Source organism: Coffea arabica, chromosome 7e, assembly GCF_036785885.1.
Source record: "Coffea arabica cultivar ET-39 chromosome 7e, Coffea Arabica ET-39 HiFi, whole genome shotgun sequence".
NCBI classification, from domain to species: Eukaryota; Viridiplantae; Streptophyta; class Magnoliopsida; order Gentianales; family Rubiaceae; genus Coffea; species Coffea arabica.
The window spans coordinates 41,565,494-41,591,252 of record NC_092323.1 but is presented as its reverse complement, the minus strand read 5'-3'; the positions used below and the strand labels follow the sequence as shown (position 1 = coordinate 41,591,252).

Genomic DNA, 25,759 nt, shown 5'->3' with positions numbered 1-25,759 from the left:
AGCAGTGACCGAAAGAGAGCAGCTTAAAGAAACAAAATTGGCGGTGGCTGAGAGCAAAACAAAAGCTGTCTTCCTTTCTTGCTTTCTTTCTAAAACAGAATCGAGTGAGTGAGACGGAGTGTGAGGAAAAGAATTTGCGAGCTTCACCATCAGCTAACCAAGGAAATTATACAAACGAAGGCAAGGGAAGTGGGAAGTCGAGGGATAGGACCTGAGGAGTTGGAATAGCAATTCTAGCAGCCTGCGACAAGAAACCTTAGGGAAGAAAGGTAACCTTCTCACTGTAACTCGCTGATTAGATAGTATAATTAGCTAAACTTGAGCTGCAGGTAGAGCTAGCTAAGAACTTAGTTTCTGGTGCGAGAAATGTTATGCAGAAACTGTGAAAATTACAGAAACTGGAACTTATAACTGTTCTTAATATTTCTTAGGATGATAATGTTAAGAATCTGCAATAACTTCATGCTGACTCGGTAAAAATGAATGAATGAATACGCTGCATGTAGTGTTTGAGTAGAGAACTGAGCTTCGACCGAGGAAAGAAACCTGGTGCAGGCTGCTATGCATCAGAATTTGCAACCTTGCGCAGACCTGAGACTTAATCCAGTTTTCCTTTTGAATTCTGGTCATAAACCTCTATGCTTTGCTTAGGATAACCTGTAGTAGATTAAGTATCCTCTGCATGATTGATTGAGACAAAAAAACTGAGGAAGTGAAGGTAAGAAAATGTCAAACGATAAATTGTGGTCTTGCTGGAAACTTTGTGACTGCAACCGAGAGAGAAAAAGAAAGAAACTTTGGCGATCCTCTACAACTTTAGCTTCTAAACTAGTATAGTAAGCTGTAACATATCATAAGTCCCTTAACCTCAACAAGTAAAACAGAAACAAGCAGAAACTAAAGTGAGTATAGCAGAGCTAATGAACTCGATGGACTGCCGGTTGCTTGGCCTAGAGAATGAAGCAGAATGTGCTTCTGACCGTCCATTTTTTACTCTGAAAATGCGAGAACTGGGTGTCGATGTCTTCATAGGAAATGTAGGTCATGTCTTAGTTTCAAAACTATAAAATTTGCTTCGATCCGATAAGTGTAGTTTCAGTTGTGATCAAAACACCAGAGGATAACAAAGCTGCCATCTTTATTGTTTCTCATTGACTTTCTTTTATTTCCAGATGCATTCTGCTATGATGCTAGCCGAGAGCAAAACTTTCCACGATCTGTATAAGGCTACTTTCTAGCCTACTAAATGTAGTTAACTTGTCTAGTTGGAACATGAGATTGGAAGAAAGGATTTAGGGGAGACAATGAATGCTAAACTGTGTATATTGCTAAAACTTTTGATTTAACAGATAAATGAACCCCTATAATATTTTGGAACCCTAATGCAACTTATTATAGTTATATATACAAATTGGCTTCTAATCACTCAATCTTGTCTTCACGAATATTTTAAAGACTAAAATCTAAGGGGCTGGTGTAGTGGAATAAAATTTAATTTCCAAATAACCTAGAGTTTAATTAATTAAAAAGGAATCAATGGAGTCCTCCTAAGCCTTAATCTCAGAATCTTGAGTAGAAAATGATTTAATCCTAATGTAAATATTTTATAAATTATTAACTTGGAAAATACGTATATTTCTTGATGTAAGATAATAAAGTCAATAAGTCCCGAAATAAAATGTGGAATAAATATTGAGTATATTTTATATTTTAAAGTCAAACTTAATTTTAATAGTTTAAATAATAGAATAATAAATAATAGGTGAACATCTATAAATTATATATATATTTACTTTGGAATTATGAACTTGTCTCAAGAAGCAGCTACGAGCCAGGAAACAAACCCGAGACTCGAGAGTAATTTATTTGGGTATTTGGTGAGTGTTTCTAAATTTATGTGTTTAACTGTTTATGTGTACTTGAGTGAAATTATGTGATAAATGTATTTACTATGAAATATTGCTAAGTGATTCATTGTAAAGTATGTCTCAATTGTCCCTCGCCATCTAAGTCAGGAGTGTAATTTATCGCACTCGACTTAGTTGAGCTTGAAGGTTGATAATTGATCAAGTAATATTGTAAGTGTGCATGATTGTAAGCCGTGTGTGTACTTTATCACACTGGCTGAACTGGGCCCCAAAACCTTCTGTTCAACGGACTATTCGAGCCAGCAAAGGGCTTGGTCGGGTAGGACGGTAGCTTTGGGTAAATGTTTCGGTATACTCAAGTATTACTCTGAGATTGGGAGATTATTGAACTTATTATTAAATGTAGGGGATTGTTTATTGTTTTGGAGGACATAAGGAGATGAATTGGTGGAGTGTGTGCAATGATATTGAAATGAGTGTCTCTTGACACTGAAATGAATGTACAATGACATTGAAATGAAGGTGCAATGATATTGAAATTAGTGTATTTTGACACTGAAATGAACGCTCACTACAAGAAAATTGGTCATCAGTGACAACTTTTCTCTGTGACGAAAAAAAGTTGTCACAAAAGTGGATCCTTTATTGACGACTTTCTAACTCGTCACAAACCTCTAATGGGAGCCAACTCATTTGTGACGACTTAGAAAAGTCGTCACTAGTAAATTCCCGCCAAGATTTAGCAAGAGCGTGGGAGTATTTAGAACACACAATAGTGACGACATTAAGAACATTATCACTATTACTTGGCCTATTTACGGACGACTTTTTGTTGTCGTCACTGATCACTAAAAAAAAAGTTATTAGTGACAACATTTTGTAGTGATGACAATAAGTCGTCACAAAAGGAGTTTCTTTAGTCGCGACACCTAAAGTTGTCACAATTGCATCAAAGCAACTAAATGTTTAGTGACGACCCGTTATTTTCGTCACAAACTACACTGCAAGAAATATGGTCATTAGTGACAACATTTTTTAGTGACGACAAAAGTCGTCACAAAACGTGGCTATTTAGTGACGACAAGGAAAGTTGTCATTATTGCTCAAAGCAACTAAGTCTTCAGTGACGACCTTGAAAAAGTTGTCACTAAAATGATCTATATAGTGACAACTTCTAATATTGTCACTGTCACTCTACCGATTCGGATTTAGTGACAAGAATTAATTGTCACTGTTTAAAGTAATTATTTTTAAGTCACTTTCATTAATTCTACTGTGCCACCCTAACTTTTGCGATTTAGCCCCAAATGTTGTAAAAAATTCCATTAATTCCATTATGATACCTTAACTTTTACAATTTAGCCCCATATGTAGTACACCGATTTCTTTAATTCTATTATTACTCCCTAACTTTTGTAATTTAGCCCCATATGTAATTCACCAATTTCATTAATTCTACTATGGCACTCTAACTTTTGCAATTTAACCCCCATATGTAATACACCAATTTTATTATTTCTATTATGGCACCCTAGTTTTTACAATTTAGCCCCTATTTTTTTTATTAGGAAATTGCGAATGGTATCTTGATAAACTATGCATAAATATTTTATAATTTTCTCAAATTTAAGTAATAATTTGTTATAAACTCTAAAGATATATCTTTCATTACAATAGTTATAAGGCAGGCAGGTCTTTTTATCAATGGAATAAGAAATTTATGCCAGATTTATCCTTTGTACTACATGCCAAGTAGTATTAGCAAAGGAATAACAAAGTACTACAAAGTAATTAACAAAATAGCCTTCAGGGAGTGTAGTTTATGGGCAAATGAGCATTATCTATTCAAAGTACCAACTTTTTATGGGTATTTTACTCTCAAACATATAATTTATGATAAATTTATAAATGTTTGTAAGTAAAATTCAAAAAGTGTTACACTGATTTCTTACAAAACGAAAACTGGCAGGTTATCTTTTCAACATAAATTAAATTTTTTTAAAAAAAGAAATGGCCCATAAAGTACCAACTCTTTGTGGGTTTCCTCCATTACATGAACAAATATTCTGCTCTTTATGGGCATTTCACTCTGAATCATTTAATTTATGTTAAATACATAAATGTTTGTAAGTAAAATTCAAAAAGTGTTGCACTAATATTTTTATGAAAGGGAAACTGGTAGGTTTTGTATTTAACATAAATTAAATATGTGAAAGAAAAAAAAAAGAAATTACCCATAAATCTATGTCTTGCAAATCTAAACTAGTAAAATAGTTTCAAACAAAATTAAACATTAAAATAAACTGTAATTTATACACATTAAAATATCTGTAATTTATACACATTTTGCAACTACTACTTTGTGTTTTCTCTGTAATGAATTTTTTAACTATTGAGAACTTAAGTTTTGTCTTGCAAATCTATACTAGTACAATAGTTTTAAACAAAATTAAACATTAAAATAAATGTTTGAAAAAGAACAAAAGTACATTTATCACTTGCAGTAATGTAACAAAATTTTCTCAACCATTATCAATATTTTCACAAAAGTATTAAAAACTAGCAATTGACAATATTAAAAACTAGCAATTTAATTAGTGACGACTTTTCTTGTCATTATAATCTTGAATAAATTAGTGATAACATTATGTCATCACTAAATTTTCTTTGATTTTGACTTAACAATAATGTCTTATTAATAGCATTTGATTATTTTTAATGAAAGTCTGTTATAACCATAGAATTTGACTTTCGTTATTTTCAATTACATGATGTTATTTAGTGCTGCAATTATAAGAAATTAGTATAAAATATTAGCAAATTATAAAAGTACATTTTCAAATATATGAAATTAACAAATTTTGCCACCTATGTTGATGAAAATTTTTATGTTTTGCTAAAAAATAAAGAATAATACTATAGCATTAAAATCTATGGTTCAAACCATATTACAAATCTAGAAAAAAACATGATTTTTGGTATCACTACAAGAATTCTTTAAAAACAGCGGGAATTGAAAATTGGTGGAGGCATTCTTTAAAAAGCAAATTTCAAAATGAAAGAGTACAAGTCTACCACTTTTGGGCTAAGTTTGATACATTTCTAATTCTCACATTTTCACTCGCTGGTCTTCTCACTGTCTCTCTCGGTCTCTCTCTCACTTTGACCCCTCTCAATTTCTTTCTCACTACTGCTCGAGCATTCCTCCTTATTCACTACAAAAAATTATTTTTTTCGTGGCAAATTTTTCATGACAACCAACTTATTTGTCAGAAAAATCATACCTTTTATGACAATTCGTCAGGCAAATATCCTTCAAAAGGCATTGCTACTTTAAACATATTTTTCTACTTTTGCCCGCGTCAATTAATCAGGAAAAGTTTTCGTTTTCCCACCATTTTTTTCCCACCAGTTTTTTTCCTTTTCGACCAAAAAAGAATTTAGACGGACATTAACTTATAGTAGGTCGCAAAATGGCCTTCACAAAAGCCCCAATCTTCATCATCCTCTTCCTCATCACCCTCCTCCCGATCTCCACCAATTCTCAAGACCCCAGTTCGGATTTGCTCTTGCAGCTCGAATCCCTCCAATCCCAGTCCCCCAAAGGCGGCGTTATCCATCTCACTGATTCCCTCCTCAAACGGATTCTATCTATTCCAACTCATCGTCCCTGTACTTTCCTCGTCTTCTTCGACGCCCAACAACTCCACTCCAAACCCGAACTCTCCCTCCCTTCTCTCAAATCCGAGTTCTCCCTCGTCTCTAAATCCTTTTTAGCCAACAACCCTCCAACTTCTCACTCAAAACTCTTCTTCTTCGACATCGAATTTCAAGAATCCCAGTCCTTTTTCGCCCTTTTCGGAGTAAATTCTCTGCCCCACACCGATGTCAAGAAAGACTCCGTCCAGATAAATGCATCAGATTTCTCGAGGCTCGCCGAATCCATGGCTGAATTTGTCGAGGCCAAAACGAAACTGAGCATTGGGCCAATTGATCGCCCCTCTTTGATTTCTAAGAAGCAATTGATGTTTCTCATTGCTGTTATTCTGATTTCGGCTCCATTCTTGGTGAAAAAAGTGATTTATGGGAACACCCTTTTGCACAATAAGAGTATTTGGATGACCGGAGAGATTTTTGTCTACTTTTTCAGTGTCTCCGGTTCAATGCATAACATAATTAGGAAAATACCCATGTTTTTGGTTGATAGGAATGACCCTGGGAAGTTGGTTTTCTTTTATCAGGGGGTCCGGGATGCAATTGGGAGCTAAAGGGTTCGCGGTTGGGTTCTTGTACACTGTGATGGGATTGTTGCTGGCTTTTGTTACTCATGTTCTTGTCTATGTGAGGAATAGGAATGCTCAGAGGTTGGTGATGTTTATTTCCTCCTGGGCTGTTCAGATGATTTTTGTTGGCATTCTTGTCGCATTTCTGGTTTCTTAATTTTAGTTTGTTCTACCGTGTTAGTTTTTGTTAGTGTTTCAGATAAGGAAAATTGACGTTTTATTTTTGGTGTAAATTAACAATGTACCTTTTATTTTGCTTTTGTGCTCATATTCTGTATTTGCAACTGTTGCTAAAAAAATTGAATCATGTAATTGGCAGTGATTTATGTATCTTTTTGGTGTTGTCTTGGTGAAATGCTTGTAATAAGCATAGCAATCACTTGTTTTCTCGTTTTCTATGGTATCTGTTCTAGATCTTCTTTCACATGTAGATATGGCGTTGAGATAAGTTTCCGACTAAATGAGGAAAGGTGCAATTTTGAATGGTAAACCTGCGGCCAAATTGCAAATCACATGCCAAATTATGAACTAGAGCTATAAGTTGGCATTTGCAGTTGGTAGTGGGTGTTTCTTCAGGAGTTGGAAGAATTTGATTCACAATTCCATAACATTGTAAAAGGCTATACTACGTACTCAGTAATTAGACTAGAGAGGATGATGCTTGAGTGCTAGAGCTTAGTGCAAGAGGATACTGCTATATTATTTGTGATATAAGTAATTCTCAATCAACTTGCACAACGGTGATCTTTATGCTAGTTTTCTAGTTCGAGTAAGAATAAGTACTTTGTAAAATTTGTTTTGCTTGCTTTCCTGGAATTTAAGTTTCATGTCTTACATGGTAGTTTGTTCTCCATATAGCATTATTTTATACTATATAATCACAAACTTTTTGCTGGATGTAGGTTGGATTTTCTGTTAACGGAGTAATAATACTAACTTTTATGTGGGTTTTGAAGGCATTCCTTGAGGTAATACCTTTTCTTTTCACATGAATGGTTCCCATTTTTGGTGCCATTCTTGAAGTAAATTTCACTGTGAATGTTTTGCAATGTCCCGCCACTTGCCTAACTTACTAGTTTGATTGGAATACAATATTAAGGGGTGCTGGTTTTCTATGGAATTAATACACCATGACAAACAGCAAAAGTAATTTCAGAGATCTAGAACAAGAAAGTTGTTTTTTGCTTTTAAATGGCAAAGAAACATTCTAGTTATGTTGGTACACATTGCTCCTACTTGACACCTTATATCATGATCGACATTACTTTGGTTATCATACTTGACACCTTGTATCCTCTGTGGTGCATTAGTTTGGATTGTTTTGGTTTAGTTTAGTTTAGTTTATTTGAATGTTTTAGCTAAGCAAGTGAACTGAAGTTGCTTTTCCTTTAGTGTTGTGCTTATCGTCTTATCAACTGGTTATATTGTTCATAGCAGTACTTATATCAGTACTTGTTATAGTAGTGCTTGTTGCCTTATCAACTTGTTATATTATTCCTTTGAGGCTGAAGTTTAATAGCAGTACTTATTTCTTGAGCTAATTTGGTGCATTAGTTTGGGCCTGATTTTGATTTTCTTTGGGGCTGATTTTGAATGTCCAGCTTTAATTATTGAGGTTCTTATTGGATTGCAAATTTTAGCTAAGCAACCGAACTACAAGAGATATAGTGAAATTGGGAAATGGCAAGGTTTAGTGAAATTTTGTCTGATGTTAAAAATTCCCCCTTGTGTTGAAATTTGGTATTTTTTTTTCACGACAAAACAGCCTAGCAAATTGTCACACTTAAAAGACAGTATCTTTTATCGGAACAAAACAATGACTAAATTCGTTTATATTATTCCAATCTTGTTTGCCACATCCAAAGCATCGTAGTCTGGAGTCAACCGAACATATGCTTTCTTTGTTCCATCAGGCCTGATCAAAGTGTTCACTTTCTTGATCTGTATGTCGTACATCTTCTTCACTGCATCTTTGATTTTCTTCTTATCAGCACGGATGTCAACTATGAATACCATGGTATTGTTATCTTCAATCTTTTTCATGGCAGATTCAGTAGTCAAAGGATATTTGAGAATCTGATAATGGTCCAACTTATTCCTAGGAGGAGCACTGATACGTGGGTACTTCGGGTTCCCGTCCTTTTTCAATGTCTTAGGACGATGGAAGGTAACTTTGGTCCGGATCTTCTTGGCTTTCTTCTTAAAAGTTGTCCCAGATTTGACAAATTTGGCAACCTTGGCTTCCTGAGCCTTTGTATCAAGCTTTTTTGTGGTGTCAGCTTTAGGAGCCATTGCTGGAAACTGCCTTACAAATCTTTTACCTGAGGGGAGGAGCCGAGTGTTGAGGGGAGGAGCTGAGTGTTGCTGAAGCGGCTCTGTGTTGAAATTTGGGACTTGGATTTGTTTTGTAAAGCTACCTCGAGTTATATGTGAAATTTAGGCCAAATACCACTTATCAAACTATCTATAGGGTGTTGTTGAACTTCATTATGATATTTGAATGCTTATATGATATTTTGACATTTCGTAATGCAATGGATGCATTCATTTGCAAATTATAAATCATTGTCATTTTTTTCCATTTATAGATATAATTGTTGTAGGAAAATTTTCAATTTTCATGGTGATTAAGAGTTATCATTGAATCAGAATTTTTCATTAATAACAATATATAGTTGCACTTAAATGTTCGCTTTTGTTTATATGCTGATTTTAAGTTTAAGGATGGAGTGTAATTACTTGTAAGATTTTTTTTTTGTTTATTGTACCAGTTGTCACTAGATTTGGTTCAAGAATGGCTAGCAGAGAATGCCAAGGAATCAATATTGGGACAGGACATGAGTATTAGTGGAATAGCAACTTATCAGCCATTTGATGGATTGATGGAGTTGAAAGTGGTAAGTACTTTGACATTACGTCTCATTTCTATCTGTTGTGCAGTTAATACTTGTTGAGTTGCGTAAAAACCTCTGAAGTTTATTGCATTTCCTGCTTCTACTGTGCAAATTTTTCTGAAGCAATTTCTGTTCTGAAGTGCTATTGACTCTATTAAAATTGAAGGAGAAACTTCCCATGCAGCAAGTAATTTGAATGAATGCCTTCTATCTGTTTTATGGTTAATACTTGCTGGGTTGCATAAGAATCTCTAAAGTTTATTGCATTTTCTGCTTCTACTGTGTTAATTTTTCTGAAGCAATATCCATTCTGAAGTGTTATTGACTCTGCTAAAATTGAAGTAGAAACTTCCCATGCGGCAAGTAATTCGATTGAATGGCTGCTTTGATGATGTATATTTAATTCATATGAAGTATCTTTTGGTAAGTGCTTTAGAATGAGTAGAATCTTGGTGAAGAATCTCCACTTGCGATACAGAATTGAGTGTGAAGTTAGTTGATATCCTGATTCTATCTAAACTAAAGACAGAAAAACAAGGGAAAGACATTCGAAATGAAGCAAATATGTCCTGCATGAGTCTAAATCATTCTGTCAATGCACAAAATCGTGTCATGAAGACAATCTTTGGCAGATGTCACAGCACAAATTAGTCATGTACGTTGTACTACTTCTTTGAACTACTGGAATTTGCAATGCGTTCCATTGGTAGCAGAGTACAGGCAAGAAAATGAAAAACTAGATTAAAAAAATTCCAAACGTATTTAAGACTCAGGGCTTGCTTTTGCCTGCCTAAAGTCTCAAAAATCTTGAAAATGATTACTGTTTCATGTTTTTTGGTAATCAATTTGTGGTTTTCAAACAATGAATTACAAGTTTGGACACTACAATTTGTTGTATGTGATTTGTCACTTGTAAATAATGGCTTTGACATTCTTGTGTATCCTAACCAAAGTACTGTGTCTGCATAATTATGATATTGACAAATGTGCTTAATGAACACTAGTTGCTAACTCACTTTAGTTAAAAGATGATAGTTTTGAATATGTTTCTGCTTCTTGTAGTAGCACTTTCTCTCCCCCTGCCACTGTTGGAGTCTTAAAAGTAATTATTCTGGCAATAAGTCCACAGGTTACTATTAACATGGACTCGGATAAAGTTTGACTTTTTGGCTCTAGGTGTAGCTCTTATAGCTTCCAGCTATTAGGATATCCAATTTGTCTCTTCAATTAGCCAACTTGCAATCATGTGTACGGTGCTTGGACTTGCTTTTTATCTTGTTGCTGTATATGCTGATTTCACTAGTCTTGTAGGCAGTAGTTGGATTCATGTCTCAAGTAATGGACAAATTAGTATCCTTCAAAAGTTCTTGGTAGGTGACAATATTAACTTGTAGTATCAAGCCTCAAAAGTGCTTGGTAGGTGATAAGGCTGCTTTTTCTTGTTTATTAGACCTTATGTATAGTTACATATTTTTAGATATATGAAATCCTATGACATTCAAAGCTTCAAAGACTACTTTTGGTCCAAAACACAGTGAAGTTTGCAAAGTTGTTTCTCATAAATGTGGAATCGTTTGTTGCTGTCCTTTGACATCTTAATATTAAAATAAAGAAGTGGAACAATTCTGCCCATATAATCCTTGGCTCTTAATGAATGTTATTAAACTTCCATCCTCTAGTAGACTCTGTTTCCGAACTACCCATATAATGTCTCTTTTTCTACTCTTTGTATAGCCACTATCTAGATGAGACTTAAAACAAATGATTCACTTTATTTTTTGGTGACTCCTTAACTAATTTTCCTTGTTTTAATTTTTCTATCATCTACTAATAACTTTACTATTTTATTGCAGATATATTGCTCATTTTAGAGGTTTGGAAGATTAGCAGTACGGCTTACGTGTCGACTCAAAAACTATGGTTATAGTGCTATCTTAAGTTTAGAAAATGTTTCGGTAGCACGGAAAATGTTTTGGGACTTGGAATTGTTTTTTAGTGTAGCCTTGACTTATATGGCAAAATTTGCTCTATTGAAACTTATCAAACTATTTGTAGTGTGATGTTCCACTTATTTATGACATTTGAATATTTAATATGTTATTATGGCATTTCCTATTGTAACGGGTGTCTACGTTTGTTATTTATTAAACATTGCTGATGTTTTCATTTTTTAGATATTATTGTAGTAGGAAAATCATCAAACTACACATTGCAAGGTGTTGTAAATGAGTAGCATTTCTCAAGCAGGCTGTCTTTATTGACAATTGTTGTTGTCACTCAATCAAAACTATCCATTGATAAGAAGTTGTTGTCACAGTTGATAAGGGGTTTATTGACAATAAAGTTGTCACTAATGAATATATACACTGACTATGTTGCTTCATGCATCATTGACAAGAAAGCATGTCGTCACTAAATTTGTAGCTTTTATTGACAACATATCTTGTCATAAAAAAGTTTCTATTCACTGACAACTTTAAAGTCGTCACTGTATACTTTTACCGACGGAGATTCAGTGACGACCCTGCGACAACCGAAATGTTGTCAATAAAAGTCATCAGTGACGACTTTTTGCTTTTTTGTGACGAAAAGTAGTTGTCATTGAAGACCAAAATTCTTGTAGTGGCTCAATGATATTGAAATGACTCCTAGGAGGAGTGCGTATCCTTTTGAAAGCGATTGTAAAGTGAAATGTGCACTACTTACTTAATTGTATTGATTTAAGTGTTGATTAAATGTTACTTGCTCGGCGAACCTCACTAAGCTTTAGTTCAACCCTTTAGTTTTGTTTTCCTTACAGAAGTTGGTGGTCGGGGAATGAACAAGGGATCTTAGAAAATTAACGTGAAGACTTTTGTGATTGTAAATCCTTTAGTTTCATATTATGGTTGAAACTTTTGTATTGAACTTGGTATTGTAAAAGATTTGAGCCTTTGGTTTTGGTTTATCAAAATGTTATCTCTGGAATTAATGTAAATGAGTGAGCCCTAACGAGAACTAGACAGGCAATCCGCAAACTTTTAGGGTATGCTCTAGGAGAAGGTGGGGTCGTCACATTTAGCCGATTGATAATTTTGAATTGGGTCATTTATTATAATATATCAAATTGGGTCAATTTACTATAGATTATTGATTATATGTTTACTCTTTTAAAAGTTAAATAACTAGAACAATAAAACAATAACTAACTCTTTTTGAAGAAAATATTAATTCAAAGGTGGCTAATTCATATATATATATATATAGCATAATATAAACTAAAATTATGAATATTAGGGGGCTAACAATGTTTTACACCCATATTACACATTGTGAATTAAAAAATTCAACACCCCTTGGATGCATGGCATTAACAATAGTAGATTGTGCTCTCATGCCCTAGTTCAGCTTAGAGCAATGTTAACTCGGTGAATATTTGACAAAAAAAACGGTGAATATAAGGTTTTTCATTCAATATTTAAGCCCTTTGTAAGATTTAGAATTTGTTTTGAAAGACAAGACGTAAAGTTTTGTAACTAAGATTAAGCAAAATGGAAATAGAAAGAACTTTAAGGGTGCAAAGTGGAATAAACCCTAAAAGGTTAATGTAGAGTGATTTGATCATTAGAAGTCTTGCCTTTGCTGTTTAGTCAATTATACAAGCTAAATAGAGGAACACTATTGTGCATAGACAAGAAGAGACTTTTTTTTTTAATCCTCTCATCCCTTCTCACATGCATTTTACTCTTTATTGTCAAGTACATGATTCGAATTGCTTTTTAACTCCAATTGTCAGGTACATAATTCGAACCTTGAACTTGGTATAAAAAAGAATCTAAGAACCCTTTCATGATCATTGGGATGAGATTTGATAGAGTAATTAAATGGCTATTAAAAGAACTAATTATGTTTTGTGATGCTTCAATGGTGGTCCATCCATGAGGTCTCCGTGAGTTTGTAAATTACGTATATACATGCGTATGTAAATTAATAAGTTTTGTTTTTTAATATAATGTTCTATTTTTTTTAAATTGTGTAGGTTTCTTTTAGGGAACCCAAGAAAGGGGGAAAAAGAAAATAAGGAAAAAAATAAATCATAGAAACAAATATATAGAGAATACAAAAAAAAAACTAAAACATAAAAAAAACGAGAAGAAATAATTAACCCAGTAAGCTACAGCCCAAATTCAGAAAAGCAAAAATGAAACAAAGGCCCAAACAAAGAAAGAAAGTCGAAAAATAAAGCAGAGGAAATGATATTTGGAATTTTGGATTACAATCATTTGGATAGAAGAGAGTTAAAGTCAGCTTTCACCTGGCACTCTGTACTTTTTAGGCTCACAAGTCATAGCAACAAAAAAACAAAAAAAATTTCATGTGCCGGTTTCCTCGTGAACGTTAATATTGGTCTTAAATGACTGGCAGCTAAACCACTAGGTCAATGGCTCAGTGGCCACCAGTGAGGGACTTAAGTCCCCCCTTGAATTGTAGGCGAGGGTTTAAATCTCAAAAAAAAATCTAAGAATTGTGTCATAGCACTTCCTTAGTCTAGTTAGGTCTGTATACCCACTAGCCCCTTACAACAGCCTCCTTAGGCTCCCCCGCCCCTCATAGATTAGGATAGAGTAGGTTCTACCGTTTGAAAAAAAAAAAAAAGACTGGCAGCTAATGGTTTTGTCTATTTTCTAAATATTCTTGTATTGAATATGTTACATGGTATAGAATATCACAAAATGAAGAAGTATATATATTGTTCAGCAAAAATGTCATCCAGCTTCTTTAATTTGTCATTTTTACCAGGTTGAACATTGAACAATTAATCACATTGATCAGAAAATAAAAGATGAAATAGCATAGAAAAAAGTTTAAGAAAAGTTACACCCTTTAGACTTTTGCTAAGTTGAAGAATGCAAAGAAATGCGAGTGGCTACTATATAGCCTCCTTTTATTGTATATGTTCGCCAAAATATTATACATGAAAATATAATCATGTTGATGCAAAATTTACCATTTTGTTCCTATGCACTTTCTCTATTGAAAAGTAACACAATTTAGATCTCTTTTTTCTTTTAGTCTATACTAAGTAATTGTTGCATGAGAGTTTTATTGAGGAAAAAACAGAAGTCAAAATCTTTGGTATTACTGAAAGGAAGAGAAAAGTGAATCTCGCATGTATGCTTGTTGTCTGCTGGTTTTAAGGATCATTTGATCATTTTAATCCATAGTAGCAATGAAGTAAGATTTCAAAAATATTCCAGTGATATTTTTAATCCATAGTAGCAATGAAGTAAGATTTAATCCATGGCGAATTTTTGTCACATATCACTTAAAGGGAAAGTAAGTGATATTTTTAGAACTTTAAGGGTACTAAATGATATTACAAGAAGCTTCAAGGGAGGGTTTTTTTAAAAAAAAAATATTCCAGTTTTTACAACTTTAGCAATTAAAAATGTTTTGAAACTTGGACTGGTGATGAACAAAATGAGTGATTGGTTTTGACTTTATAGTTCAAACATCTGGATCACCAATTCAATCATTTTAATGTATTTTGAACTTGAAAAAGTTTCGATGTATGGGAAATCATTACAAAAATCAAAATCTCTTGGAGTATAGGACTCCTAAAGATAAAATGGTCCAAAAAGAGTAAAAAGTTCATTTTGACTCCTTGAAGAAAAAAATTCATATAACTTAAAACAAAAATTTGTCTAATCCAATGCAAACCAGCCACAACTTCCAGAAGAACTTTGAGGTTCAAAACGTGTAATTAAAGTTAAATATTTCAATATACCAGTGAGTAAAATAGATGTGAAATTAGGATCGATTGGAAAAAAGAGAAACAATGGTGAAGGATTGGTGGCAAATGGTGTACAAGACGAGGATTTGTTCTACTGCTTGTTATTGTGGTAATCTCATCTTCTCCAACTTGCTCTCTTTTGTGAACATATCTCATCTTTTATGCCAGGGAGAGGGAGAATGCCAAAATGGGATGCATGGCATTAACAATAGTAGATCGTGCCCTCATGCCCTAGTTCAGCTAAGAGCAGTATTAACTATGTGAATATAAAGTTTTTTATTCAATGCCCTCATGCCCTCTATAGGATTTAGAATTTGCTTTGAAAGATAAGATGTAAAGTTTTGTAACTAAGGGTGCATTTCATAAAATTGAAATCTAAAATCTGAAAACTGAAATTTGAAATTTGAAATTTGAAATTTGAATTTATTAAGTTATTAAATTGTTAAATATTAAATCTAATACATTTGAGTGTATATTACATTCAGTGATAAGTAAATAGCTTATCACTTATTTTTTAGAGCAAGTTTTGCTTAGAAAATTTAGTGCCACTTGATTAATTCAAATGTTCAATTTTTAATTATCAAACGCATTTGAACATATTAAAATCTGAATCCATTAAATTTAAATACTGATTTAGGTTACAGACATGACCTAAGATTTTGAGAAGCAAAATGTAAATAGAAAGAACATTAAAGGTGCAAAGTGGAATAAAACCTAAAAGATTAACGTAGAATTATCTGATCATTCGAAGTGTTACCCTTCACGTCTAGTCAATTATACAAGCTACGTAGAGGAATTCTATTGTATATAGACAAGAGAAGACCTTTTTTTTTTTCAATTTTATCCTCCCATCCCTTCTCACACTCTTTTTTATCCGTACTGTCAGGTATAATATGTACTTCTTTTTAACTCCAATTGCCATATATTGATTTGAATTTGACAATTTGACAATGAAAAAGATTCTAAGAACCCTTTCTTGACCACTGTAATGAGATTTGATAAGGTAATTAAATGGCTATTAAATGAACTAAATATGTTTTTTGATGCTTCAATAGTAGTCCATCCATGAAGATTCCGTGAGTTTCTAAACTGCGTCAATACATGCTTATGTAAATTAATAAGTTTTTTTTTAATATAATGTTCTATTTTGTCAAATTTGTAGGTTTCTTTTGTGGAACCCAAGAAAGGGAAAAAAAGAAAAATAAGGAAAAAATAAATCACAGAAAAAAAATATAGAGAATACAAAAAAATAAAATAAAATAAAAGACTAAAACATAAAAAAGAAACGAGAAGAAATAATAAACCCAGTAAGCCAAAAGCCCAAAATCAGAAAGCAAAAACAAAACAAAGGCCCAAACAAAGAAAGAAGGTCGAAAAATAAAGCAGACGAAACGATATTTGGAATTTTGGATTACAATCATTTGGATGGAAGAAAGTTAAAGTCAGCTTTCACCTGGCATTCTGTACTTCTTAGGCTCACAACAGAAATTTTTTTTTTTTTTTTTCATGTAATGGCTTCCTCGTCAACGTTAATATTGGTCTTAAATGATTGGCAGCTAATGGTTTTGTCTATTTTCTAAATATCCTTGTATTAAATATGTAACATGTTATAGAATATCACAATTAGATGTCAAGTTAAATGAAGAAGAATATATATTGTTCAGCAAAAATATCATCCAGCTTCTTTAACTTGGAGAATATTTTACAAACAGATTGTGATGGATCATAAACACTATTAAACATCAAACCAGAAAAGAACATGGAGAACATTTTACAAACAGATTATGATGGATAATGTTGGCTTGATAGAATGCATGACTGTGCTTGCCCCTGCAATGACAAAGTAATACAGCTGCATCAGGTTCAAACCAAATAATTTGGTACAGATGAAGAAGGGACATGATCAGTTATTATATGTCATTGAACTGAATTAACATACACATACAATTATATCTAACCTGATGAGGGGAATGACCACACCAAATCAAGGAGAGACATAAATGTTTCAGTCTTCACCTTCTGAGGAAACCTGCTCTGGAAGAAGGAAAAATTGCAGTACTACATCAGTTGAATGAAGAGGTATACAGATTACCCAACAAAATTGGTCATCTGGTTTCTTTGATTTGTCATTTTGATCAGTTTGAGCAATTAACCACTTAAAATAGCAAAATAAAACATGAAACCACACACAAAAAAAAGTATAAGAAAAAATTGCTTCCTTTTTTATTTCCGAAAATATTGCCTATTAAAGAATGAAAATGTTTGTATTTCAGCATGTTGTAGTGAAGAAAAACACATATTAAGTCCTATGCCCTTCCTCTGTTGAAAAGTAACACAACCATAGTTTTTTTTTTTTTTTTTTTGGGTTTTTGTCTCCACTTAATATTTGTTGCAAAACTGTGATTGTAGGTTTCAACATATCAGTCAATTGAATTATGGTTTTTATTGAGGAAAAATAGAGTAAGTCACACTTTTCTGTATTACTCTTATTTACATGCACAAATTGGGAACAGATAAGTGTATCTGGTTTGAGCATCATATCAAGTTATGTAGCAACAAGGAAGAAGATTTCGGAAATTGGGACATAAAAATTACTCAACACTGAACCAGAAAATGACAAGAAGAAGATTTTAGAAACCAGAAAATGTGTTTCCTACTGCAATCAGAAATTTATCAGAAAGTTATGCAGCAGAAATTGCTTCAAAATACACATGAATTAACACATCATTGGACTGATTCAACATATAAACAAATGAAAAAGAGACATGAATGGTTTGCCGTCGTAAACTGTTGAGAGAAACATGAATCATTATATAATTGAACTGATTCAACATATGCAAATATAGTTTTATCTGACCTGATGAGTGGAATCCCACTGTACATTCACTCTCACAATTGTCAACTGCGTGATGAGAGGATATAGACTCTCTTTCTGAAGAAACCTCCTCTGCTTCTGAGCGAGTTGACTCTGCTTCTGTAGACCCTTCTTCTAAGGTATGGAATGAATTTCGATCTTTAGAACCTCATTTCCCATGTCCATCTGCTCTTGTTGAATTTGCTTTACAGAATCTCCAACAGACTTGGGACAATAGTTCACCACAATCATTTCAAGAGTCTCACACTCCCCTAAACAGGAAGGGACCTTTTCCAGCTTCTTACATCGGTGCAAGACCAATTTCTCAAGGTGGGAAAAATTATCAGAAAATGCAGTCCATTTGCGAAATTTCAAGCTTGACAATTTTAAGACTCGGAGTTTAGGGAACTCCCCCTCTTTCATTACCCATTCTTCCCCAGCAAAGCAGCGATCAAGTAATTTAAGCACTTCAAGATTGGGCAACTTTCCAATTGTTGAAATTTCACTCCATGGCTGACCATTATAGAAGAGAGTCAACTTTTTCAAATTCGACGGGAATTTGAATCCACATCCATGAAAACGAAACAAGTAAAGTGATTCCAGTTGACTCAAACTGTCAAACTCAAGAATCTCGTTGCAATATCTTCCGAGGCGTTCCATACATTTTAACCTGCGAATGCTTGGTAACTTTCTCAGTATCTTTTGCAAGCTTTGAGGGGAGTCATCAATTGTAAGGTCTAGGCTGTCTAAATGATCTAAATCTGGGGATACTTCAAGATTTTCAACTGGAAAAATAAAACCCATTGGCCAGACTCCATGATAATATAAAACACGTAGATGACTCAATGTCTTAATGTTCCAAATAGTACTTGGCAGCTCAATACCAAAACGCGGATGTTTTACGATAAGAGTTTCTAACCTTGAGAGATTGGCTATCGCAGATGGGATGTATGTTACTCCTTTGAGCGCCAGGTATCTCAAGTGAACAAGCAGTACTACTTCCATTGGAAAAGAATAATGAAAGACCAAATTCCCAAAATCCAACACTCTGAGAAGTTTAGGTAACAAAATACCCAAATCCTCTTCTTCATGTTCAATATGAACATGTCCAAACAAGATCAAAGAGCGTAAATTGGGACATATAAGCGTTAACTCCCAAATCTTCAATTCTCTGGTATTGGAGACACAAACTCGGTGGGGGTTGCTTGGTCCAGTAAGACAAAGAGGGTTCCAACTATGAATAGCATATAGAAAACTTTCTTCTTTGGCTTTTTTCACACAAAACTCATGTACCAAATCGTGAAGTAGACAGGCTTTGGCACCACCCACAGTTCTTTGTCCGACACCCATAACTAAACTTCTATTAACTAGAGCCATGAAGTAGTCATAAGCTGCTTCCTCTACTCTCTTTCCTTCAGCCTGTTGCACGAATCTTTCAGAGATCCAAAGCCGTAACAACCTTCGCACATTAATAACCTCGTCTTCTTTAAATGCAGCAAAGTACAGAAGGCATGGCTTCAAATAATCTGGTAAATGACTATAACTCAGCTCAAGTGCCTTCATGCAGTATTCATCCTCAAGGACAATAGAACTTAGACTTTTTGCAACTTCTTCCCAACTATCTTGTGCAGTAGTAGCAAGAATTCCAGCAACAAGGACAACTGCAAGGGGTAAGCCCTGACAAAGTTTTGCAATTTGAGATCCAACTTCACTTAGTGCTGGAGAACAATCTTTCGTGCCAAATAGCTTTCTCTGCAGCAATGTCCAACTCTCTTCGTCAGTAAGATGACGGAGATGGTGAGGCTTGCTATTAGGTTCGAAATGCAAAGATAAATCCTGGTATCTGCTGGTGAAGATAATTCTGCTTCCATTGGCATCATTCGGCAGTGATTTTTTCAACAAATTCCATGCCTCAACGTCCCATAAGTCATCCAAAAAAAGGAGATACCTACTTCTCAGCAAAACCTGCCTTAGCTTGTTAGCCAAATTATTTTCATCCTCCTTAAGATATTCATCTGGACTCCTAGAATCAACACTACACAAAAGTTGAACTAACAAACTGTGTTTGCTACACGTTTGAGAAACACGACACCAACCATGAACATGGAAATGTGACCTAACTGAAGGAGCATTATAAACTTTGTGGGCTAATGTGGTCTTACCAAGGCCTGGCATACCCACAATGGGAACAACATCCAATTGCTTTGATCCTCTCGTAAGCCGATGAGTAATAGTTTCCACCTCGTCGTCAAGACCTACCAGATCTTCGTCGTGCATGGCGGCAGCAAGTTGTGACGGTATGTGAAGGGAAGTCTTGTTAACTCTTTGGGTTTGACCATTATGGATCTCAGGGGCATCAATCTTCAAAAGATTGATATCTCTAGAAACAGCATCCAAAGAATCTTCACATTTATCACCAACAAGTGCCAAGTCAATCAGTAACTCTGCCTTGTAAGCAGCCTCCATAACATGACTCCAGAAAGCTTGAAGTTTTCCATTGTAATAGCGCTGCTCCTTGATATTTTCCAGGAAAGATCTTAAAAATACGAGATTTTTTTGGATCATTTGGATTCTATCCTTTTGAAAACCAATTGAATCATCAGCCTCATCACACCTTGCTAGTTCCTTGAGATTTTCTAGGAAAGAATCCATACAGCCCAACTCATTGGGTCTAGGATAATTAAATGATGAATATGGTGATTTTAGTGGATAATTGTGTCCAACCTCTGCCACCATATATTTGAGAACTTTGTGCAAATGAAACACCGCAAGATCTATTTCCTTAGGCAAGCCTTCTTTGATTTCATTGACAGAAAGGGAGAAGGTCAAAATTGCTACATCAGAGACCACAGCTCCAATAAGATCCTTCATTTCATCACCTAGTTTCTCCTCCTGTTTAAGAAGGATACCCAGGCATCTTATTTCCTCATGGAGTCTTAGTATTTGATCCTTGACTGGAACCTGAAAACTGGCATAAGATCCTAGTAGATCCATAAGATAATCACGAAGAGAACCAATAAACTGGCCTACCACTGGATCCTCATTCTTCTGAAGGGCTAAATCATATGATGATCTCGGTTGTTTCTTTGAAGCTGTCAGGACATGGACAAAAGTTTCTCGGACTTGGAGATCAAGAAGATTGATCTTCTCGTGTATCAGCTGACAAATTTCAGATTCCATTCGATTGAGCACTTGTTCATCAACATCACGGTAAAACTGACATATAGAAATCAGGCATCCAGCTGCAACTACGGTGTAAGTCAAGAGATCTGTCAGTTGCGAACATTCAAAACCTTGCATTGTCAGAAAGCCAATGAGATTCCTTAAGAGTTTTAGCCTGTGTCTAATTGTATCCCTTAGCTCCCCAACACGTAAAACCCAATCCAGAGTCTCTAAAAGGCACGTAATAAGATCCATAACCAGTCGTGGATCTCCTGGTGAGTAATAGTCGATGAAGATGGCGGTGCATGATTTTTTGAGATCCGTCTCAAGAAACATTTTTATCTTTTCCTCGGATCTGGTAATCGCACTTTCAGTGTTTTCAGAATATAAGCGGTAACCAGAATGAATATATTGAAAATAAGCAGACTGAAGATCAGGAATCATCCTGATGGCCACATCTTGAATTCTGAAGCAAATAATTCTACGTCTCAAATTTTCAGACATAATATTACACCTGTCCTCGTAATCATGCTCCAAAAGCGCTTCGTGGTTCCTCCTCCTCCTACACTTTTTGACATACAGGAAACAGGTTTTCATTAATCTTACCCTCTTCTCCACGTCCTTGAAGACGCAGCCAAACACGGGCTCTTTTTCAAGCTTGGCTAGGATATCTAAAGCAAGATCAAAGCAACTAGTGCTAGTGCTGGAGGAGAAGTGATGCGACTGCAAATAATCATATAAAGCAAAATCAAAGCAATTGGCGTTACTGCTGGAGGGGATCTCCGTTATCATATCTTCCTTTCACTCTGATATTAGATTTTTATCTGGTTTAGCAGCTACTCAATAAAATCAGTTCAGGATCCAAAACTTTCTCATCTAACAATAGCCAACAAACAATAGGCTGGACTTTTTTTTTCCCACCTTTTGTGTAAATATTGCAAAACACTATCTTGTTCACAGAAGATATGGTGCTTCAGAACTTTCCCAGCAACTTCAGTGCAGCGCCAAACAAATGGTGCTTTATTGGTGGGCCATGCGTGTACCAAATTGGTCTCTTTTTGCAGTCACATCAGCAATTAGCTTACAACATTCATGTAATGGTTTCTGCATTAATTTCAATGTTGCTCTTAAACAATTGCTGGCTGATGGCTTTCAAGTTTTCAAACTAATTGTCTAATTTGAATCATATTGTAAATCAAACTAATTATAGAGGTACAACTTTTCTATAACATATTAAGAGCAAGAGTTTAAATTAGCGGATTAGTGCATTAGATCTCATATTCCAATAATACCCTCGGTATGCGATGTTGTTTTTTTAGCTTTGCATTATTTATGATAATTGTGGTTATTTATGTAATTCAATGTAACAGCAAGAATGAGCTTTTACTTTAAAAATATAAAACATATTAAACTCGGATTTTGTTAACTTTCTTGAGCAATAGTTGGAAAGAAATTGTTTGTAAAGAAGTTTTAGAAATTTCTCTGGCAATCAATTAATTGTGAGCAAGTAAGCAGATTTCCTTAATTTCCTTGAGCAATAGTGCAAAAAAAAATGTTCCGAAAGTAGTTTAACAAATTTCTTTGACAGTACTTTTGGAAACTAAAGAAGATTAGCATATCAATTTCTTGTTCAACACGATTAATTGTTGTGATATTACGGAAACTATCCTGGAGGAACTTTTGGAAACTAAACAAGAATATCTAAAAACTTTTAATGAATAAAATTGTGAATGAAGGAAATACTTGAGGAAAGAGATTAAAATTAAATATTATACAAAAGAGTAAATCTTATATATACTGACAGTGTATAACCTATCATTGTTAGATCTATGATACATGTACAAAAGTTGAATTTCAAATTCAAATTTTGCATAATTGTCATTTAACAAAAATGAGTTCTTGTGGATGGATTTTAGAAGTTTACTGAAGCTATATTTAGAAGAAAATTTCTTGCCATGCTAAATCAACGTGAGAACTCAAAATCAATTGCCTACCTTGGAACCCAATTACACCAAGTAATGTGATTCTTGGAGCCCTATACTGTGAAGGCATAATAAAGAAATTAAACTCATGCCTTTAGGAAAAGCTCAATTTTCTAATTGCTTAAACTTTGTAGAACTTAACAAAAGATAGCGAAAATATTAACCTTGAGGTTTTATTTAGTAATAGAATGTTGTTGACATAAATTTCTTTATAGAAAAGCAATTGATTTGGAGCAAAACATTGGTATATTTATCAATCTAGCTATTTGTAACAAAAGTTTTCATTCTTTTATTTATTTTTTGTTAAAGGAAATCCAATACTAAATGTGACCTTTTCTTTCCTATTATGTCTTTCATTTATTTGTGAAATTAAAATAAATAAAAAAAAAGAAAATATGTATTTCAATTGCCAAATTTGCTATGTTAGGATTAGAGGTGGCAAAAAAGCCCAAAACTCAACAACCCACCCAACCCGCCCATTAATTTTAGAGGATGGGTTGGGTCAATTGGGTTATGGGTTTTATTGGGTTGGGTGAGAACAACCCAACTTATTCATTGGGCGGGTTGGGTTTTTTATTTGGGTACCCAATACCCAACTTGTTTAAAAGTAATTCAAAATAATAAATACAAGATTTAATACACATATGTCCAACTATTTACATTTGGACATGTGTTAATAATTCATTAATTAATTTGTATTCAAAATTCTCATATATATATTTTTTCAATCATGTTTTTTAATTTTTATTTAAAATAAAAAAAGAAATTTGAAATAAAAACTCATGCTTATTTTACTTTTATAATAGTAGTTAAACTTGCTCAACTTCTATAATAATTTATAATGCCTTTTAAAAGTATGTTGTTTTCCTCCTCTTTTTTTTTGTGGTAAAAATGTCAATAGTTCATGAATTCTCCTCTCATTTATTTCTTAAAAAGTTTGGGATTTTCCTTAATAATTTTTTGGGAACCAATACCAGTACTTTTTACAAGTATATAATATTTTCTGCTTTATATTAGAACTGTGGTAATTCTAAAATATTAATATGACCATAGTATCATGTATGATCCTAGATGATTCTAATTAATTAGGTGATGAATTATCTAACTGTATCAAATCAATAAAAAAATACCTTCTAATATATATTATATGTATATAGATCATGATATTAACTTCGAATAAATATAGTTGGCTATCATTTGTTTAAGTATTTTTTTTAAAAAAATTTGTGGTAAAGGAAAAGTGGCTATGGGAAAGGGAAGGATCCAATGGAGACACAAGGGAACAAGAAGAGGAAGAATCCACTTCGAACCTAGATTACTACACTAGCTAAACAAATTCCGACACAAAATCCTGTTTTCTAACAAGTGTGTGCACAAGTAACTAAACTTAATGGAAGAGGCAATTTCAACAAAATTAATTGAATCAATGGGTAAAGTTAGGACTCAACTTGCAGAATCAACGTCGAATCAAAATTTTTGAGAATATAAGGACTAAAGTACTAACTTATTTTCTATAATTTCAAAATTATTATACAACAAATTATATGTCTCTTACTTACATTTTCAAGTATAATATAATCTAGCATTCAATAATTTATATACATAGAATATTACAATTTACAATAAAACAAATATGAATAGTAAAAGTGTTAATAAGTTATGACAAAAATAAGTTTCAATCAATTAGTAATATTAAAAAAAGTACAAAGTAAACAATTTTTTTAGCTAATCTATTTAAATGTATAATTTATTATCTAAAATTCACAATACAAGCAATATAAAATATTATTCTATTTATGATGTGTTTCCAAGGAACTTAAGAAGTGAGTGTGTGTCTGTGTGTGTGAAAATACATTTATGTATGTGGAAAAAAAAATTGTGTGTTAAAATGTATGTGCAAAAGTTTATGTATTAAAATGTATTAATTAATTTGTTGGGTCATATTTGGGTCATGGGTTTGAGATAACCCAATATGACCCAACCCAAAATCAACCCAATCTAAAGTTGGGCGGATTGGGTATAACCCATTTAAGTGAAAATCCAATATTAACCCGCCCAACCCGCCCAATTGCCAAGTATAGTTAGGATGTTCATTTAATTTGGCTCATTCTAAGTGAAAATCTAAAGGAGTTTCAACCGTGATAGAAGTTTTAACCGTCCATTTGCTCCTTTTTTTGTAAAAACTGTATTGTTTTTAAAATACTTAAAAATTTGTAGGCAAACAGAGAGATTATCCAATCTTAGAAGTAATTGGATTGTTCTAGCTGAGAATCAACGAGGTTATGCCTACTTGTTACACAGGATTTTTTCCCTTTACCTTTTTTTTTTTTTTTTTGGTTAGATATAATATTCCCACTAGCAGTAACCACCAAATCAACTAGTTCACACTCAACTATATTGGCATATTTGAATATTCCTTTTGGAATAGAGGAAAAGAACAAGAAAATTCAAGGTTGTCATCTGGTTTATAGGCTATCTTGTTCTCTTTCCACAAAAGATAAAGTGCAGGAGTAATTTGGGCAAAAAAAAGACAAAAAGGCTAAATAAGTTAGACCACAGTTTAAAAAAAAAAAAAAAGTTAGTTAGACCACAGTTTCCGGCAACCAAGACAGTGGATATTACTTTATCAAAAGAACAAAGAAAGGTACAGATCATCCAGGCGTTCTTAACTTTACGACGACTTCTGATAAAAATTTGTCAAACTTAGGATTCCCACCCGTTTGGTCATAAATTTGAGTCCTCTATCCTATTTCTTCATCTCTTGGTTCCGCTTTCTTTTCCCTTTTTTTCCTGTAATATATATTAAAAAGCAATAGTACATCTTGCTGCATACATTTAAGTTTGCATTCTACCAGAGTTCCAAAATAAAAGAAATGGGTTGAAACCAGGAAAGAGGAGGATTCATGGGTTGTAATAAAGAGAACTTGTTGCAAATGGAAGACC

General features: G+C 33.6%; 2 protein-coding genes and 1 pseudogene across 3 annotated transcripts; 1 reads left to right on the top strand and 2 right to left on the bottom strand.

Moving 5' to 3' along the window:
* Window positions 1–278: 278 nt before the first annotated feature.
* Window positions 279–11,145, top strand: LOC140011164 (probable dolichyl-diphosphooligosaccharide--protein glycosyltransferase subunit 3B; annotated as a pseudogene).
* On the bottom strand, window positions 7,905–8,443 carry LOC140011165 (large ribosomal subunit protein uL23-like). The gene has a single exon (XM_072059674.1). It carries the CDS (start codon window positions 8,441–8,443, stop codon window positions 7,982–7,984), a length of 462 nt encoding a protein of 153 aa, XP_071915775.1. The 3' UTR covers window positions 7,905–7,981.
* Window positions 11,146–16,472: 5,327 nt separating the features above from the next.
* Window positions 16,473–21,799, bottom strand: LOC140011479 (putative late blight resistance protein homolog R1A-3). 2 transcript variants are annotated; one of them, XM_072060423.1, is made up of 3 exons: window positions 17,676–21,799; window positions 16,777–16,852; window positions 16,473–16,648 (listed from the first exon to the last, which is right to left on the bottom strand). In XM_072060423.1, the coding sequence occupies exon 1, from the start codon at window positions 21,624–21,626 to the stop codon at window positions 17,808–17,810; it is 3,819 nt and encodes a 1,272-aa protein (XP_071916524.1). In that variant the 5' UTR covers window positions 21,627–21,799; the 3' UTR covers window positions 16,473–16,648; window positions 16,777–16,852; window positions 17,676–17,807. The 2 variants fall into 2 exon arrangements, with proteins under 2 accessions (XP_071916524.1, XP_071916525.1); XM_072060424.1 differs by having other exon boundaries at window positions 16,777–16,847.
* Window positions 21,800–25,759: the final 3,960 nt, after the last annotated feature.